The 17,568-nt window shown below is 52.6% G+C and overlaps 1 protein-coding gene across 2 annotated transcripts; it reads right to left on the bottom strand.

Annotated features, from left to right (window-relative positions):
- Positions 1 to 425: 425 nt before the first annotated feature.
- Positions 426 to 13,493, bottom strand: LOC145339238 (threonine--tRNA ligase 2, cytoplasmic-like). 2 transcript variants are annotated; one of them, XM_080183640.1, is made up of 10 exons: positions 13,355 to 13,493; positions 11,702 to 11,782; positions 9,234 to 9,451; positions 8,439 to 8,562; positions 7,695 to 7,816; positions 3,544 to 3,661; positions 3,386 to 3,450; positions 2,540 to 2,618; positions 1,484 to 1,630; positions 426 to 574 (listed from the first exon to the last, which is right to left on the bottom strand). In XM_080183640.1, exons 1-10 carry the CDS (start codon positions 13,457 to 13,459, stop codon positions 467 to 469), a joined length of 1,167 nt encoding a protein of 388 aa, XP_080039766.1. In that variant the 5' UTR covers positions 13,460 to 13,493; the 3' UTR covers positions 426 to 466. The 2 variants fall into 2 exon arrangements, with proteins under 2 accessions (XP_080039766.1, XP_080039767.1); XM_080183641.1 differs by having other exon boundaries at positions 434 to 574; positions 9,234 to 9,424.
- Between the last annotated feature and the right edge of the window lie 4,075 nt (positions 13,494 to 17,568).

Here is a 17,568-nt window from a genome sequence, read left to right as displayed (position 1 = left end):
AGAGTAAAGCTCCCTCTACACTGTCCCCATCAAACACTCCCAGGACAGGTACAGCACGGGGTTAGATACAGAGTAAAGCTCCCTCTACACTGTCCCCCCCATCAAACACTCCCAGGACAGGTACAGCACGGGGTTAGATACAGAGTAAAGCTCCCTCTACACTGTCCCCCATCAAACACTCCCAGGACAGGTACAGCATGGGGTTAGATACAGAGTAAAGCTCCCTCTACACTGTCCCCCCATCAAACACTCCCAGGACAGGTACAGCACGGGGTTAGATACAGAGTAAAGCTCCCTCTACACTGTCCCCCATCAAACACTCCCAGGACAGGTACAGCACGGGGTTAGATACAGAGTAAAGCCCCCTCTACACTGTCCCCCCATCAAACACTCCCAGGACAGGTACAGCACGGGGTTAGATACAGAGTGAAGCTGTTGTGAGCGGAGCTGGCAGTTTGCCGCAGGGTTAGGATACCTTGAGGAACTCGGTCAGGGTGTTGTAGATGTGAGCTCCCTTTGGAAGGAAGAAGCAGCTCCCAGGACTCATCTCGTGAAAAAAGAACAGCTCCTGTTCCTGAGAGAGAGAGACAGACAATGTTCAATAAATCCTCAACGGTGTATACCACCTAGAGTACCCCCGCGTGTCCCTGCGTCATCCTGACTGACCCCAAACCCCCTCCCTGTGTAACCCTGCATCACCCTGACTGACCCCAAACCCCCCCACCCCCGTAACCCTGCGTCACCCTGACTGACCCCAAACCCCCCACCCCCGTAACCCTGCGTCACCCTGACTGACCCCAAACCCCCTCCCCGTGTAACCCTGCATCACCCTGACTGACCCCAAACCCCTCCCCGTGTGTCCTTGCGTCACCCTGACTGACCCCAAACCCCCCCCGCCGTGTAACCCTGCGTCACCCTGACTGACCCCAAACCCCCCCCGCCGTGTAACCCTGCGTCACCCTGACTGACCCCAAACCCCTCCCCGTGTGTCCCTGCGTCACCCTGACTGACCCCAAACCCCTCCCCGTGTAACCCTGCGTCACCCTGACTGACCCCAAACCCCCCCGCCGTGTAACTCTGCGTCACCCTGACTGACCCCAAACCCCTCCCCGTGTGTCCCTGCGTCACCCTGACTGACCCCAAACCCCCCCCGCCGTGTAACCCTGCGTCACCCTGACTGACCCCAAACCCCTCCCCGTGTGTCCCTGCGTCACCCTGACTGACCCCAAACCCCTCCCCGTGTAACCCTGTGTCACCCTGACTGACCCCAAACCCCTCCCCGTGTAACCCGGTGTCACCCTGACTGACCCCAAACCCCCCCCCTCCCCGTGTAACCCGGTGTCACCCTACTGACCCCAAGCCCCCGACCCCCACGTCACCATGTACAATCTGCGCCGGCTCTGGAGCCCCCTCCCTCAGTCACTCCCTCCACCCGCTCCCTCTCTCTCGGCCAAGGGCAGGGGTGGGGGGGGGTTCCCCTCACCTTGCCAATTTTCCGATGGTCCCGGTTCCTTGCTGCTTCCTGCAGGCGATCCCACTCAGCCAGCCCCTCGACATCCGGGAAGGATATTCCGTGGATCCTGTGCAGTGGCTCCATGTCCGGATTGCCGGCCCAGTGCACCGCGGTACTCTGCGTCCAACAAACGCCAGGAAGGGAAAGTCACCACCTCCATCACACAGACCGGACAGCGCACGAACAGGCCATTCAGCCCCTCTCTTCCACACCAGCACTGCTGCCCTGCACCAGCCTCCTCCCACCCCCATCACCATATCTACCCTTTCACCTCCCCTCACTCCCCCCCGTGGGAGAGTGTGAAACCCCCTCTACACTGTCCCCCCCATCAAACACTCCCAGGACAGGTACAGCACGGGGTTAGATACAGAGTAAAGCTCCCTCTACACTGTCCCCCCATCAAACACTCCCAGGACAGGTACAGCACGGGGTTAGATACAGAGTAAAGCTCCCTCTACACTGTCCCCCCATCAAACACTCCCAGGACAGGTACAGCACGGGGTTAGATACAGAGTAAAGCTCCCTCTACACTGTCCCCCCATCAAACACTCCCAGGACAGGTACAGCACGGGGTTAGATACAGAGTAAAGCTCCCTCTACACTGTCCCCCCATCAAACACTCCCAGGACAGGTACAGCACGGGGTTAGATACAGAGTAAAGCTCCCTCTACACTGTCCCCCCATCAAACACTCCCAGGATGGGTACAGCACGGGGTTAGATACAGAGTAAAGCTCCCTCTACACTGTCCCCATCAAACACTCCCAGGACAGGTACAGCACGGGGTTAGATACAGAGTAAAGCTCCCTCTACACTGTCCCCATCAAACACTTCCAGGACAGGTACAGCACGGGGTTAGATACAGAGTAAAGCTCCCTCTACACTGTCCCCCATCAAACACTCCCAGGACAGGTACAGCATGGGGATAGATACAGAGTCAAGCTCCCTCTATGGTGACTGTTTCAGTGAGGGGAGGGGAAGGCAGTGGGTGGAGCTGGAGAAGTTTAACGTGACACAGAGTGACCCACCTTCTCGATGCGGAAAGCTTTGATCTGGCCCGTGTTGCTGATGTGAGGCCCTCGACATAGATCAACCAAGGGACCGCACCTGGAGGTCAGACAGGTTTGAGGTTATTCGTGGGGGCTGAGAGTGCACTCTTTAATGGGACGGAGGGAGATGGAGATCCCTCGCCCACACCACACTGACTCAATCTGCTGACCAGCCCACAAGGTACAAGTCAGGAGTGTGATGGAACACACTGCCGTTCGTCAGCCCACTGACCCAACTGATCAAGATCCCGTTGCAATTGGAGATAACTTTCTTCACTGTCCACGATGCCACCAATCTTGGTCATTTGCAAACTTACTAACCATGCCTCCTATATTCTCATCCAAATCATTAATATAAATGACAAATAACAGCGGGCCCAGCACCGATCCCTGAGGCTGGTCACAGGCCTCCAGTTTGAAAAACAACCCTTTATAACCATCCTCTGGCTTCTGTCATCAAGCCAATTTTGTATCCGTTTAGCTACCTCACCCTGAGGTTGTGCCCCCTCTGGTTCTAGTTTTTCCTACTAGTGGAAACATCCTCTCCACGTCCACTCTATCCAGGGCCTCGCAGTATCCTGTAAGTTTCAAAAGATCCCCCCCTCATCCTTCTAAACTCCAACAAATACAGACCCAGAGTCCTCAACCCGTTCCTCAATAAGAACAGGGAAGAGAGCCTGGGTGGATTGTTGCTGGCACAGGCTCGGTGGGCCGAATGGCCTCCTTCTGCACTGTAGGGGATGTTCAGAATGGGGCGGTGAAAGGGACTCGCATCCAAACATGTTCACAATTCAACACCTGCCAGCCTGCACGGCCGTGGATTACCTGTAGACGGTGGCGGTCGGAGTCCTCACCTTGTCTGCGATGAACCGTAACTTAAACTTGTTGTACTGGAGGAGGAAGAGAAAGATTTCTCAGACTTACTGCCCCTGCCGAAGCGCGCAGGAACTCACCGAGCTGCTCCGTCCTGCCCAGGCCCCCACCTTGAAAAGCTCCAGTAATTCCTGAGTCGGAACCTCCACCCTCTCGAACGGATGTCGCTCTTCCACCAGCGACCTGCAGACTCGCTCCAGCTCTGGAATGTCACTGCCCGGATCGGATCTGTATGGGGGACAGGGAGAAACGGAGAGAGGGAGAAAGAGAAAGGTGAAGTGAGCCGGGGGTGGGAACATGGCAGTGATTCAGATGTTCTTTAAGGAATATAAGGCAGTGTTTAGTGGGTGGCACGGTAGCACAGCGGTTAGCACTGCTGCTTCACAGCTCCAGGGCCCCGGGTTCGATTCCCGGCTCGGGTCACTGTCTGTGTGGAGTTTGCACATTCTCTTCGTGTCTGTGTGGGTTTTCTCCGGGTACTCTGGTTTCCTCCCACACTCCAAAAGATGTGCAGGTTAGGTTGATTGGCCATGCTATGAAATTGCCCCTTGAGTATCCAGGGATGTGTAGGTTAGAGGGATTGGTGGGTATAATATGTAGGGATATGGGGGTAGGGCCTGGGTGGGATTGCGTTCGGTGCAGACTCGATGGACTGAAGGGCCTCTTTCTGCACTGTGGGGTTCTATGATTCTTATGGTCAGACAACCCCACAACAGACCACTGTCCGTGGTAAACTACTCAGCCTTCAGGAGAACAGTGACCACCACACCACACAACCCTGCCACAGCAACCTCTGCAAGACGCGCCAGATCATCGACACGGATGCCATCATCTCACGTGAGAACGCCATCCACCAGGTACACGGTACGTACTCTTGCAACTCGGCTAACGTTGTCTACCTGATACGCTGCAGGAAAGGATGTCCAGAGGCATGGTACATTGGGGAGACCATGCAGACGCTACAACAACGGATGAACGAACACCACTCGACAATCACCAGGCAAGCCTTATAGGAAGGATGTGGAAGCATTGGAAAGGGTGCAGAGGAGGTTTACCAGGATGTTGCCTGGTATGGTGGGAAGGTCTTATGAGGAAAGGCTGAGGGACTTGAGGCTGTTTTCATTAGAGAGAAGAGGTGACTGAATTGAGGCATATAAGATGATCAGAGGATTAGATCGGGTGGACAGTGAGAGCCTTTTTCCTCGGATGGAGATGGCTAACACGAGGGGACATAGCTTTAAATTAAGGGGTGGTAATTATAGGACGGATGTCAGAGGTAGGTTCTTTACTCAGAGGGTAGTAAGGGCGAGGAATGCCCTGCCTGCGACAGTGGACTCACCAACACTTAAATGGTCATTGGATAAACATATGGATGATATTGGAATAGTGTAGGTTAGATGGGCTTTAGATTGGTTTCACAGGTCGGCACAACATCGAGGGCCGAAGGGCTTGTACTGTGCTGTAATGTTCTATGTTAGACTGTTCTCTTCCCGTTGGCGAACACGAGCATTCATCAAAACTGCCAACACAATAAATGATGCAGGCAATCTGTGCACAGCAAGCCCCCATTAACACAAACCTCACTGCAGCTATAATTGGGGCTGGCCAGAGACAGGGGAGATGCCGGCGTAGGACTGGGGTGAGCACAGTAAGAAGTCTCACAACACCAGGTTCAAGTCCAACAGGTTTATTTGGTAGCACTAGCTTTCGGAGTCTCAGGCTCCTTGGTCAGGTGAGTGAGGAGTTGTGTTCACAAACAGGGCATATAAAGACACAAACTCAATTTACAGAATAATGGTTGGAATGTGAGTCTTTACAGGTAATCAAGTCTTAGAGGTACAGATAATGTGAGTGGGGAGAGGGTTAAGCACAGGTTAAAGAGATGGGTATTGTCTCCAGCCAGGACAGTTCGTGAGATTTTGCAAGCTCAGGTAAGTTATGTGAGTTACAGATATTGTGACATGAATCCAAAATCCCTGTTGAGGCCGTCCTCATGTGTGCAGAACTTGGCTATCAGTTTCTGCTCAGCGATTCCGCGTTGTCGTGTGTTGTGAAGGCTGCCTTGGAGAACGTTTACCCGAAGATCAGAGGCTGAATGCCTGTGACCACTGAAGTGTTCCCGAACAGGAAGGGAACAGTCTTGTCTGGTGATTGTCGAGTGACGTTCATTCATCCGTTGTCGTAGCGTCTGCACGGTCTCCCCAATGTACCATGCCTCGGGGCATTCTTTCCTACAGTGTATCAGGTAGACAATGTTGGCCGAGTTGCAAGAGTATTTACCGTGTATCTGGTGGATGGTGCTCTCGCCTGAGATGATGGCGCTCTCGCCTGAGATGATGGCATCCATGTTGATGATCCAGCATGTCTTGCAGAGGTTGCTGTGGCAGGGTTGGGTGGTGTCGTGGTCACTGTTCTCCTGAAGGCTGAGTAGTTTGCCGCGGACAATGGTCTGTTTGAGGCTGTGCGATTGTTTGAAGGCAAGAAGTGGGGATGGCCTTGGCGAGATGTTCGCCTTCTTCAATGAATGCTGAAGATTCCGGGGAAGATGTTGTAGCTTCTTTGCTCCGGGGAAGTACTGGACGACAGAGTACTCTGTCTGCTGTGCCCCGTGTTTGTCTTCTGAGGAGGTCAGTGCGGTTTTTGGCTGTGGCGCATCGGAACTGTTGGACTTTAACTTGGTGTTGTGAGACTTCTTATAGAGACAGGAACCCAGGCAAACTCCCCTCTCCATACGTTATATTGTTAATATTGCAACAAGACCCTAACAGTAACCACTAACCTCGTCAAACCCAACTCACTGACAGCACAGAACATCACTGGGCTATACAGAGGGCCAGTAAGGGCAGGGGACAAAGAGATCAGTCTAAAGGACAGAGGAGGAGTGAGCACCAGGGAGCGAGCGTGGGCAAGTGACAGAGCACAAGAGCACGCACGCGTGAGGGAGAGGGGGAGCGCGTGTAAGAGACAGAGAGAGACTAAGAGAGCATGAGAGGGAGAGAGACTGAGACTGCGCAAGAGGGAGAGAGGGTGTGTGCAAGAGAGAGAGAGATGCCAAGAGAGAGTCAGAGCATGCGCGCACATCAGAGAGACCGAGAGCACGCAAGAGGGACAGAGAGTGCGTGCAAGAGAGAGAGACACCAAGAGAAAGTCAGACCATGCGCACATGAGGGAGAATGAGACTGTGTGTGAGAGGAAGAGACTGAGCATACGAGAGGCAGCAAGGGTGCGTGAGAGAGAGAAGGCGAGAGAGCACGAGGGAGCAAGGGTGTGTGCGAAACAGAGAGACAGAGAGCATGTGCACACGTGAGGCAGAGAGACCGAGAGCGGGCAAGAGAGGGCGAGCGCGCCTGTGAGAGAAACAGAGAGCATGCGTGCGCGAGAGAGAGAGAGAGAGAGAGACCGAGCACGCGAGAAGGAGCAAGGGTGCATGTGAGAGAGAGAGAGAGTGAGGATGTAGCCAGGGAGAGTCAGAGCATGCGCGCACGAGAGGGAGAGAGACTGAGAACCCGCAAGAGGGAGTGAGGGTGCGTGCGAGAGAGAGAGAGAGAGAGAGCACACGCCCGTGAAGGAGAGAGACTGTAAGCGTGCGAGAGGGAGTGAGGGTGCATGCGAGAGAGTGTGTGCACACGAGGGAGAGACACCAAGATTGCGCAAGAGGGAGCGAGGTTGCGCATGAGAGAGAGAGAGAGACCGAGAGACCGAGAAAGAGAGAGAGAGAGAGACCGAGAAAGAGAGAGAGAGAGAGAGAGAGGGGCCAAGAAAGAGAGAGAGCGTGCACATGAGGGAGAGACACCAACAGCATGCAAGAGGGAGCGAGGGTGCGTGTGAGAGAGAGCACGCGTGCCTGAGGGAGAGCGAGAGTGTGCGTGAGAGAGAAACCGAGATCGCACCAGAGGGAGAGAGAGAGAGAGAGTGTGCGAGGGCACAGATAGACAGAGAGAGACGTAGTGAGAAGGTTCAGGATGGGAATTCCTAGTTTCCTGTCCAGGGAGCTGGAATTGCAGCCACCAACGTTGGGGAAGACCGTGCATCAGGAGCGCATGTGCGAGAGGGAGAGACCGAGAGTGTGCCAGAGGCGATTTCCTGACCCAGCAGTCCCCAGCCAAGCGGGACAGGGGGAACCGGACACAGCCGCTGGTCTCTGGAACACAGGCCCGGGGCTGAGGTGAGGCTGGAGAGACAAGCTCTCTCTCTCTCTCTCTCTCTCCCCCCCCCCCCCCAGGGGAAGGGACTAACTTACCGGCACAGAGTCCCAGCTCACCTGCCTTCCATGTAGATATCGTAGAAGAATCCATGCTCCGAGCTGGGCCCACGGCACAGCAGACCCGCGTAGACAATCTCCAGGGCAGCGCCAAGCAAGTGGGCACTGGAATGCCAAAATACCTGCCGGGCGATGGGGAGGGGGAAAAAAGAGAGGCATGAGGTTAATGAACAACACGACAGCAACTCAAGAGTTCAGAGAGCAACACAGCACAGGAACAGACCCTAGGAGTGTGGGACTCGCTCCCATGGGGGGGAGTGGGGATTGGGGGGGAGTGGGGATTGGGGGGGAGTGGGGATTGGGGGGGAGTGGGGATTGGGGGGGCGGGGGGGAGAATGTGGGACTCGCTCCCACGGGGGGAGTGGGAGGGGGAGAATGTGGGACTCGCTCCCATGGGGGGAGTGGGGATTGGGGGGGCGGGGGAGAGAATGTGGGACTCACTCCCACGGGGGGAGTGGGAGGGGGAGAATGTGGGACTCGCTCCCATGGGGGGAGTGGGAGGGGGAGAATGTGGGACTCGCTCCCATGGGGGGAGGATGTGGGACTCGCTCCTGCGCAGGGTGCGGGTGGGGAGAAGAATGTGGGACTCGCTCCCCTCCTACTGTTCCCATGTGGGGGGCTCGAAGGGCTTTTTCAGCGAGCTCCTGCCACTTTCTCCGTCTGTGCAGCCCCTGGAGAGACCACTGCCCCCCTCTCCCGACTCCCCCCCCCCCCCCCCCCCCCCCCCCCCCCCACCCCACTCACCACCCTCGCTGCTTCACTGTCAAATCCCAGAAGATCCACGGTCGAGTCTGTCTCCAGGGGCCGGTGGAGATCCCACAGTTTGCCGTTAACACGGGCCAGCAGCGCGCCGTCCGACAGTCTCCGACTGACAGCCCCCCAAGGAGAAAAGGAAGAAGGGAAGAGAAGGAGTTAGCAGAAGCGGGATACCTCACCCCCTTTAACAAAAAAACCTGGATGAGCGCTCGGCACATTCCGGGCTATGGGCCAAGGGCTAGGGAGTAGGATTAGGAAGGAGTTCAGGCGGTTCTGATCTGTCGGTGCGTATTCGATGGGCCAAAGAGCCTCTTCTGCACAATGGGCAGCACAGAGGGTTAGCACTGCTGCTTCACAGCGCCAGGGACCCAGGTTCAATTCCCGGCCTGGGTCACTGTCTGTGCGGAGTTTGCACGTTCTCCCTGTGTCTGCGTGGGTTTCCTCCAGGTGCTCTGGTTTCTTCCCACAGTCCAAAGATGTGCAGGTTAGGGTGGATTGGCCGTGCTAAATTGTCCCTTAGTGTCCAAAGATGTGCAGGTTAGGGTGGATTGGCCATGCTAAATTGTCCCTTAGTGTCCAAAGATGTGCAGGTTAGGGTGGATTGGTCATGCTAAATTGTCCCTTAGTGTCCAAAGATGTGCAGGTTAGGGTGGATTGGCCATGCTAAATTGTCCCTTAGTGTCCAAAGATGTGCAGGTTAGGGTGGATTGGTCATGCTAAATTGTCCCTTAGTGTCCAAAGATGTGCAGGTTAGGGTGGATTGGCACTCGGTAATATTCTGACCTGGTTGCTCTGCTGATCTGATAGGGGCTGCTCCTCCATGACTCTCCCTCCACAACGGTCCCGTCGGACAGCCTGACCTCGATGGGCCGACTCTCTCCCTCGGCTCGCTCTCTCAGGGCTTCCTCGTGGGCGAACTTCAGTTTCTCAAAGCGCAGGAGCCTCTCTGTGACGTAGCCGGGCCAGGGCTTTCCCTGGAGAACACAGGAAGGAACTTCAATCTGTAAGCAAGGACAAGCGGTGAGGCGAGAGAACGTGGGGATCACAGCCCGTCTCCGTCCCACACACTGAGATTCAGCCAATGGATTTACTAAGTCAAACAGGACAGATTCAATTTGATTTATTATTGTCACATGTATTGGGATACAGTGAAAAGTATTGTTTCTTGTGCGCTACACAAAGCATACCATTCATAGAGAAGGAAAGGAGAGGGTGCAGAATGTAGTGTTACAGTCACAGCAAGGGTGTAGAGAAAGATCAACTTAATGCGAGGTAGGTCCATTCAAAAGTCTGACAGCAGCAGGGAAGAAGCTGTTCTTGAGTCGGTCGGTACGGGACCTCAGACTTTTGTATCTTTTTCCCAATGGAAGAAGGTGGAAAAGAGAATGTCCGGGGTGTGTGGGGGGGTCCTTGATTATCAGAAGCTCGATGAATCCCTACAGTACAGAAAGAGGCCATTTGGTCCTTCAAGTCTGGGCCAACACAATCCCACCCAGGCTTTATCCTCATAACTCCATGTATTTAACCTCCTAATCCCCCTAACACTAAGGGGCAATTTAGCCTGGCCAATCCCCCTAACCTACACATCTTTGGACACTAAGGGGCAATTTAGCACGGCCAATTCACCCTAACCTGCACATCTTTGGACACTAAGGGGCAATTTAGCATGGCCAATCCACCCTAACCCGCACATCTTTGGACACTAAGGGACAATTTAGCATGGCCAATCCACCCTAACCTACACATCTTTCGGACTGTGGGAGGAAACCGGGGCACCTGGAGGAAACCCATGCAGACATGGGGAGAATGTGCAAACTCCACACAGACAGTGAACCGAGCCGGGAATCGAACCCTGGCGCTGTGAGGCAGCTGCGCTAACCCACTGTGCTGCTTTTCCCGGGCAGCGGGAAGCGTAGAGGAACGACGGGGGGAGTCATTCAACACTGAATGATTATAGAGACGTATAAGATAACGAAGGGGATGGATAGGGTAGAGGTAGTGAGATTCTTCCCACTCAGAAAGGACAACAGGACTAGAGGGCACAGCCTCAAGATAAGGGGGTTGCAGTTTAGAATGGAGTTGAGGAGGAACTTCTTCACTCAAAGGATGGTGAATCACTGGAATTCTCTGCCCGTTGAAGTGGTGGAGGCTGCCTCGCTAAATATATTTAAGTTACGGGTAGATAGGTTTCTGATAGACAGGGGATTAAGGGTTATGGGAAGAAAGAGGGAAAGTGGAACTGATCCACTTCAGATCAGCCATGATCTTATTGAATGGCGGGGCAGGCTCGAGGGGCTAGATGGCCTACTCCTGCTCCTATTTCTTATGTTCTTACTGCATCGCTCTGTCACTGGGGATGTTTGAACATAAATAAGAACATAAGAAATAGGAGCAGGAGTAGGTCATCTAGCCCTTCGAGCCTGCCCCGCCATTCAATAAGATCATGGCTGATCTGAAGTCGATCAGTTCCACTTTCTCCCCATAACCCTTAATTCCCTTATCCATCAGAAACCTATCTACCTGTGACTTAAATATATTTAGCGAGGCAGCCTCCACCACTTCAATGGACAGGGAATTCCAGAGATTCACCACCCTCTGAGTGAAGAAGTTCCTCCTCAACTCCGTTCTAAACCACCCCCCCTTTACCTTGAGACTGTGCCCTCTAGTCCTACTGTCCTTTCTGAGCGGGAAGAATCTCTCTACCACTACTCTATCCATCCCCTTCATTATCTTATACGTTTCTATAAGTTCCCCCCTCATCCTTCTAAACGCCAACGAGTACAGATTCAGTCTATTTAGTCTCTCGTCATATGCTAACCCCCTCATCTCCGGTATCAGCCTAGTGAACCTCCTCTGCACTCCCTCCAACGCCAATATATCCTTGCACAAGTGTGGCGACCAAAACTGCACACAGTACTCCAGCTGCGGCCTCATCAGTGCCCTGTACAGTTGCAGCAAGACCTCTCTGCTTTTATATTCAATCCCCCTCGCTATGAAGGCCAGCATCCCATTCGCTGTCCTGACCACCTGCAGGCTGGGTTTTTGCGACTCATGCACAAGGACCCCGAGGTCCCTCTGCACCGTAGCATGCTGCAGCTTTTCGCCCTTTAAATAATAATCCCTCCTACTATTATTTCTGCCAAAGTGGATAACCTCACAGTTGCTAACATTATACTCCACCTGCCAGGTCCTCGCCCACTTCATTTGTTTGCCTTCATTTGTTCATGTCACCCTAACCTGGGGTCACTTACCACCTTGTCGCCACCATCTTCACGGTGCTTTCTGTCACGTTTGCCAACACGCTCACTACAAGGTGCAGTTTCTGCTGGACTCTGTCAATGAGAAGGAACAGAGACCATTATGTGTGAGTGACTTGCTCGTTTAGTTCCATGTTAAGATTCCCTGTCGGTATAAGAAGTTCTCAGCTTGCCAATATTTCACGTTCAACTAATTCTCCCAACACATGTATAACAGTATGATGATCACATTAATATTTGTGGGACATTATCGCTGCAGAATGATGCTGAATGTATCTCTACAGCAAGTCACCGCACTTCAGTCATCTCTCGTGGTTGTTAAATGTGATAATGAATCATAGTGGTTGGGATCAGTGGAACAGTGCAAGAGAGGTGGCCATTTGGCCCATCTAATCAGCACCGACTCATGAGCATAACATCCCACCCGCGCCTGTAACCTAGTATATTTATCCTGCTAACCTCCCTAACCTGCACATCTTTGGACACTAAGGGGAATTTAGCACGGCCAATCCACCCTAACCTGCACATCTTTTGGACAGTGGGAGGAAACCGGAGCAAACCCATGCACACAGGGGGAGAACGTGCACACTCGCACAGACAGTGACCCGAGATGGGAATCGAACCCGGGTCCCTGGAGCTGTGAGGCAGCAAAGTCTTTTTCACCTAGAGTCTGGAACGAACTTCCTAAGAAGATGGCGAAGGCAGGTTTGATCAGGGTAGTCAAAAGGGAGAATTGGATTCCTGTCTGAAAAAAAACCCCAAACATGTGCAGGTTAGGGTGGATTGGCTATGCTAAATTGTCCCTTAGTGTCCAAAGATGTGCAGGTTAGGGTGGATTGGCCATGCTAAGTTGTCCCTTAGTGTCCAAAGATGTGTCGGTTAGGGTGGATTGGCCGTGCTAAATTGTCCCTTAGTGTCCAAAGATGTGCAGGTTAGGGTGGATTGGCCATGATAAATTGTCCCTTAGTGTCCAAAGATGTGTAGGTTAGGGTGGATTGGCCGTGCTAAATTGTCCCTTAGTGTCCAAAGATGTGCAGGTTAGGGTGGATTGGCTGTGCTAAATTGTCCCTCACTGTAACACAAACAGGTGCTGGAGTGTGGCAACTAGGGGATTTTCACAATAATGTCATTACAGCTTAATGTAAGCCAACTTGTGACACTGATAAATAAATTTAAAACTTTGGAACTGCAAAGATTGTAAGATGGGTGGGTAGATTTACTAATTTGATGTATCCCAGCAGTAAAAAAAAATGCATCCCACTCAGAAAGAGACACACATACACACACACACAGATAGATAGAGACACACAGAGTTAGAGACAGACACGCGCGCGCGCGCACACACACACACACACACACACACACAGAGGTAGAGACACAGAGTCAGACAGACAGAAACACACTCTTTTTCACACACACACAAAGACACAGAGTCAGCGAGAGAGAGAGACACACACATACACATACAAAGACAGAGTCAGAGAGACACACACACACACAACCAGAGGCAGAGGCACCAACACACACACACTTAGCAAAGAGAATTAATTTGACTGTGAGATACGACAACAATAGGATTTGAGTAAGTTTAGGCCATCGAGGGCAAGAATGAGTAAACTTTTTTAAAAAGCTGCAAGTTACACAGACCCAGCAGCGTCTCAGGCGAGTCTCTGAGAGATTGAAGGAAGATCCTAGTCTCAGTCTCCTGGCACAGAGACTCCAGGCAGCTCCAGCCATTGTGAGCAGACACATTCATGTCCCTTCCCTGGGCGCAGCCATTGCTGTCCTGGCCCCACCCCATCACTGCCTATTGGCCCAGCCAATGTAGCAATTTCCAGAGCCCGCCTGCCGATTGGCCAACACTAGCCCCGCCCCACAGCAGAGCACTTCCGTGTCCAAATATCCTTTACCCCATTCAGATACACCAATCCCCCTCCCAAATACACCTACTCCCCTCCAAATACACCAATCCCCCTCCCAAATACACCAACTCTCCTCCCAGATACACCTACTCCCCTCCAGATGCACTAAATCTCCCTCCCAAATACACCTACTCCCCTCCAGATACACCAATCCCCCTCCCAAATACACCAACTCCCCTCCACATACACCGGTCCCCCTCCCAGATACACAGTCAGTAATAGATAAAGAGCAGGGGAAGCAAATTCCACTGTTTTTTTCTCCCTCACGTGTTTCTCAAGCATTCTCTTGAATGGACATGAGCTGTTCATTAGGGTTGGGCTTTTCCACGCTGTAACTGGGGGTTAAATGTCCTCTGCCGTGTCCCATCCCAAACACTGCAGCACCGTAAAGAACTCAGGGCAGCGAAACAAAGTATTGCCCTGCCATTTAGAATGAAGCAGAGACTGGATTACATCCACACTCTCTCTACCTCAACTCTCGCCATTCTGCTCATCACACTCAGAGACTCACTGAGATACACAGCAGGGAAACAGGCCCTTCGGCTCAACTCCTCCATGCTGGCCACATTTCCCAATCTGAACTAGTCCCATTTGCCTGCATGTGGGCCCCGTCTCCCTCTAAACCTTTCTCATCCATGTACCTGTCCAAATGTCTTTTAAATATTCTCCTTGTCCCCTCCTCTACCACCCCCCCCCCCCCCCCCCCCCCCCCAGGCAGTTCATTCCACACACACACCATCCTGTGTGTAAAAAGTTACCTCTCGGGTCCCCCCTTTCCCCTCTCAATTTAAACGTCTGCCCTATGGACTGCCCCCCTACCCTGGGGGAAAACACCCCAGCAATTCACCTGATCTGTGCCCCTCTATAAACCTCTATAAGGTCACCCCCTCATCCTCCTACGCTCCAGAGAAAAAAGATCCCAGTCTATCCAGCCTCTCCTTATAATCTGAACCTTCTAGTCCTGCTAACATCCTCACAATGGAGAAAATATAAGATTTGGTGAAAGAAGACCTGGGGCAGGATTCCCAGCAGCGGATGTGGGTCAACATTGGCCACCAGTGAGTACCACCAATGTCTACGATGTTTTGCATGGCTCATCCTGCCCCACCATAAAAATACTGTGGCTACCAGAGCAGGACAGAGGCTGGGAATCCTGCAGAGAGTAACTCACCTCCTGACTCCCCCCAAAGCCTGTCCACCATCTACAAGGCACAAGTCAAGATGGAATATGCTCCACTTACCCGTATGAGTGCGGCTCCCAACAACATTCTCCACTTGCCTGGATGAGTGTCTCTCCAACAACAATCTCCACTTGCCTGGATGAGTGATGAGTGTCTCTCCAACAACAATCTCCACTTGCCTGGATGAGTGCGGTTCCAACAACAATCTCCACTTGCCTGGATGAGCGCGGTTCCAACAACAATCTCCACTTGCCTGGATGAGCGCGGTTCCAACAACAATCTCCACTTGCCTGGATGAGTGCGGTTCCAACAACAATCTCCACTTGCCTGGATGAGCGCGGTTCCAACAACAATCTCCACTTGCCTGGATGAGCGCGGTTCCAACAACAATCTCCACTTGCCTGGATGAGTGTCTCTCCAACAACAATCTCCACTTGCCTGGATGAGTGTCTCTCCAACAACAATCTCCACTTGCCTGGATGAGCGTCTCTCCAACAACAATCTCCACTTGCCTGGATGACCGTCTGTCCAACAAGAATCTCCATTTGCCTGGATGAGTGTGGTTCCAACAACACTCAAGAAGTTCGACACCATCCAGGACAAAGCAGCCTCGCTCGATCGACACGCTAACCACAAACACTCACTCCTTCCACCACCGACACAGCCGTGTGTACCATCTACAAGATGCCTCGCAGCGACTCGCCATGGCTTCTTCAACAGCACCTTCCAAACCCACCACCTCTACCATCTAGGGTGGGTGGGGGGGTGGCAGCAGACACATGGGGAACACCCCCACCTGCAAGTTCCTCCCTCTGAGCCACTCACCATCCCGACTTGGAAATATATCGGCCGTTCCTTCACTGTGGCTGGGGTCTAAATCCTGGAACTCCCTCCCTAACAGTGCCGAGGGTGTACCTACCCCACAAGGGACTGCAGTGGGTTCAAGATGGTGGCTCACCCACCACCTTCTCAAGGGGCAATCAGGGAAGGGTGATAAATACTGGACATAGTCAATGCCCCTCCCCCCCATCTCATGAAAGCATGCAAAAACAGGTTGAGGTATTTGGGATAGTTCCCAAACCATTCACCTCCAACTGAAAGCATATTGGAAAATGGCCACCTCCCAAATCTCTCACACACACCAAGACCATAAGATATAGGAACAGAATGAGGCCATTTGGCCCATCAAGTTTGCTCTGCCATGGCTGGAAAGTTTCTCAAGTCCATTCTTTCCCCCGTAACCTTTGACCGCCCCCCCCTTTACCAATCAGGAACCTATCTATCTCTGTCTTAAAGACACTCAGTGACCCGGCCTCCTCTGTGACAAAGAGTTCCACAGATTCCCCACTCTCTGGCTGAAGAAATTCCTCCCCATCTCTGTTTTAAAGGATCATCCCTTTAGCCTGAGGTTGTGCCCTCTCTGGTTCTAGTTTTTCCTACTAGTGGAAACATCCTCTCCAAGTCCACTCTATCCAGGGCCTCGCAGTATCCTGTAAGTTTCAATAAGATCCCCCCTCATCCTTCTAAACTCCAACGAGTACATACCCAGAGTCCTCAACCCGTTCCTCATCCGACAAGCTCTTCATTCCAGGGATCATCCTTGTGAACCTCCTCTGGACCCTTTCCAAGGCCCGGCACATCCTTCCTTAGATACGGGACCCAAATCTGCTCACAATTCTCCAAATGGGGTCTGACCAGAGCCTTATACAGCCTCAGAAGTCCATCCCTGCTCTTGTATTCTAGCCCTCTCAAAATAGAGTCATAGAGGTTTACAGCATGGAAACAGGCCCTTCGACCCAACTTGTCCATACTGTCCTTTTTTTTAAGCCCCTAAGCTAGTCCCAATTGCCCGTGTTTGGCCCATATCCCTCTATACCCATCTCACCCATGTAACCGTCTAAATGCTTTTCAAAATATAAAATTGTACCCGCCTCTACTACTGCCTCTGGCAGCTCGTTCCAGACACTCACCACCCTCTGTGTGAAAACAGTTGCCCCTCTGGACACTTTCGTATCTCTCCCCTTAAACCTACACCCACCAGTTTTAGACTCCCCTACCTTTGGGAAAAGATATTGACTATCTAGCTGATCTGTGCCCCTCATTATTTTATAGACCGCTATAAGATCACCCCTCAGCCTCCTACACTCCAGAGAAAAAAGTCCCAGTCTATCCAGCCTCTCCTTATAACTCAAACCATCAAGTCCCAGTGGCATCCTAGTAAATCTTGGTGGGGTTGAGGTTACTATCAGATCAGTCTCAATCTTATTGGGTCATGGAATCCCTACAGTACAGAAGGTAAAGGGAAAGTTTATTTATTTGTCACAAGTAAGGCTTACATTAACACTACAATGAAGTTATGTGGGAATCCCCTCGTTGCCACACTCCAGCGCCTGTTCAGGACAATGCACCCTAATCAGCACGTCTTTTGGACTGTGTGGGAGGAAACTGGAGCACCCGGAGGAAACCCACGCAGACACGGGGAGAATGTGCAGACTCCACACAGACAGTGACCCGAGCCGGGAATCGAATCCAGGTCCCTGGCACCGTGAGGCAGCAGTGCTAACCCACGGTGCCACCACAGACACCCCACAGAGAGAGGCCATTCAGCCTGCACCAATCACAATCCTCCAATCCACGTAATCTCCATCCATCTGCCCTGCTAAATCCCCCCAAAGCTAGGATCAATTTAGCATGGCCAATCAACCTAACCTGCACATCTTTGGACTGTAGGAGGAAAGCAGAGCACCCGGAGGAAACC

The sequence above is a fragment of the Carcharhinus amblyrhynchos genome, unplaced genomic scaffold (genome assembly GCF_965287045.1).
Source record: "Carcharhinus amblyrhynchos unplaced genomic scaffold, sCarAmb.v2.hapA chromosome_356, whole genome shotgun sequence".
In the NCBI taxonomy this organism is placed as follows: Eukaryota; Metazoa; Chordata; class Chondrichthyes; order Carcharhiniformes; family Carcharhinidae; genus Carcharhinus; species Carcharhinus amblyrhynchos.
This window is presented reverse-complemented; position numbering and strand designations above follow the sequence as displayed.

Bases quoted from the DNA above. Each gene is read 5' to 3' on its own strand.
- LOC145339238 (XM_080183640.1), bottom strand. From the start codon at position 13,459: ATGTGTCTGCTCACAATGGCTGGAGCTGCCTGGAGTCTCTGTGCCAGG. The intron at 3,662-7,694 runs GTGAGCTGGGAC...TCCCCCATACAG, and splicing joins GATATCTACATGGAAGGCAG to ATCCGATCCGGGCAGTGACA. The intron at 575-1,483 runs GTGAGGGGAACC...TCTCTCTCTCAG, and splicing joins ACCATCGGAAAATTGGCAAG to GAACAGGAGCTGTTCTTTTT.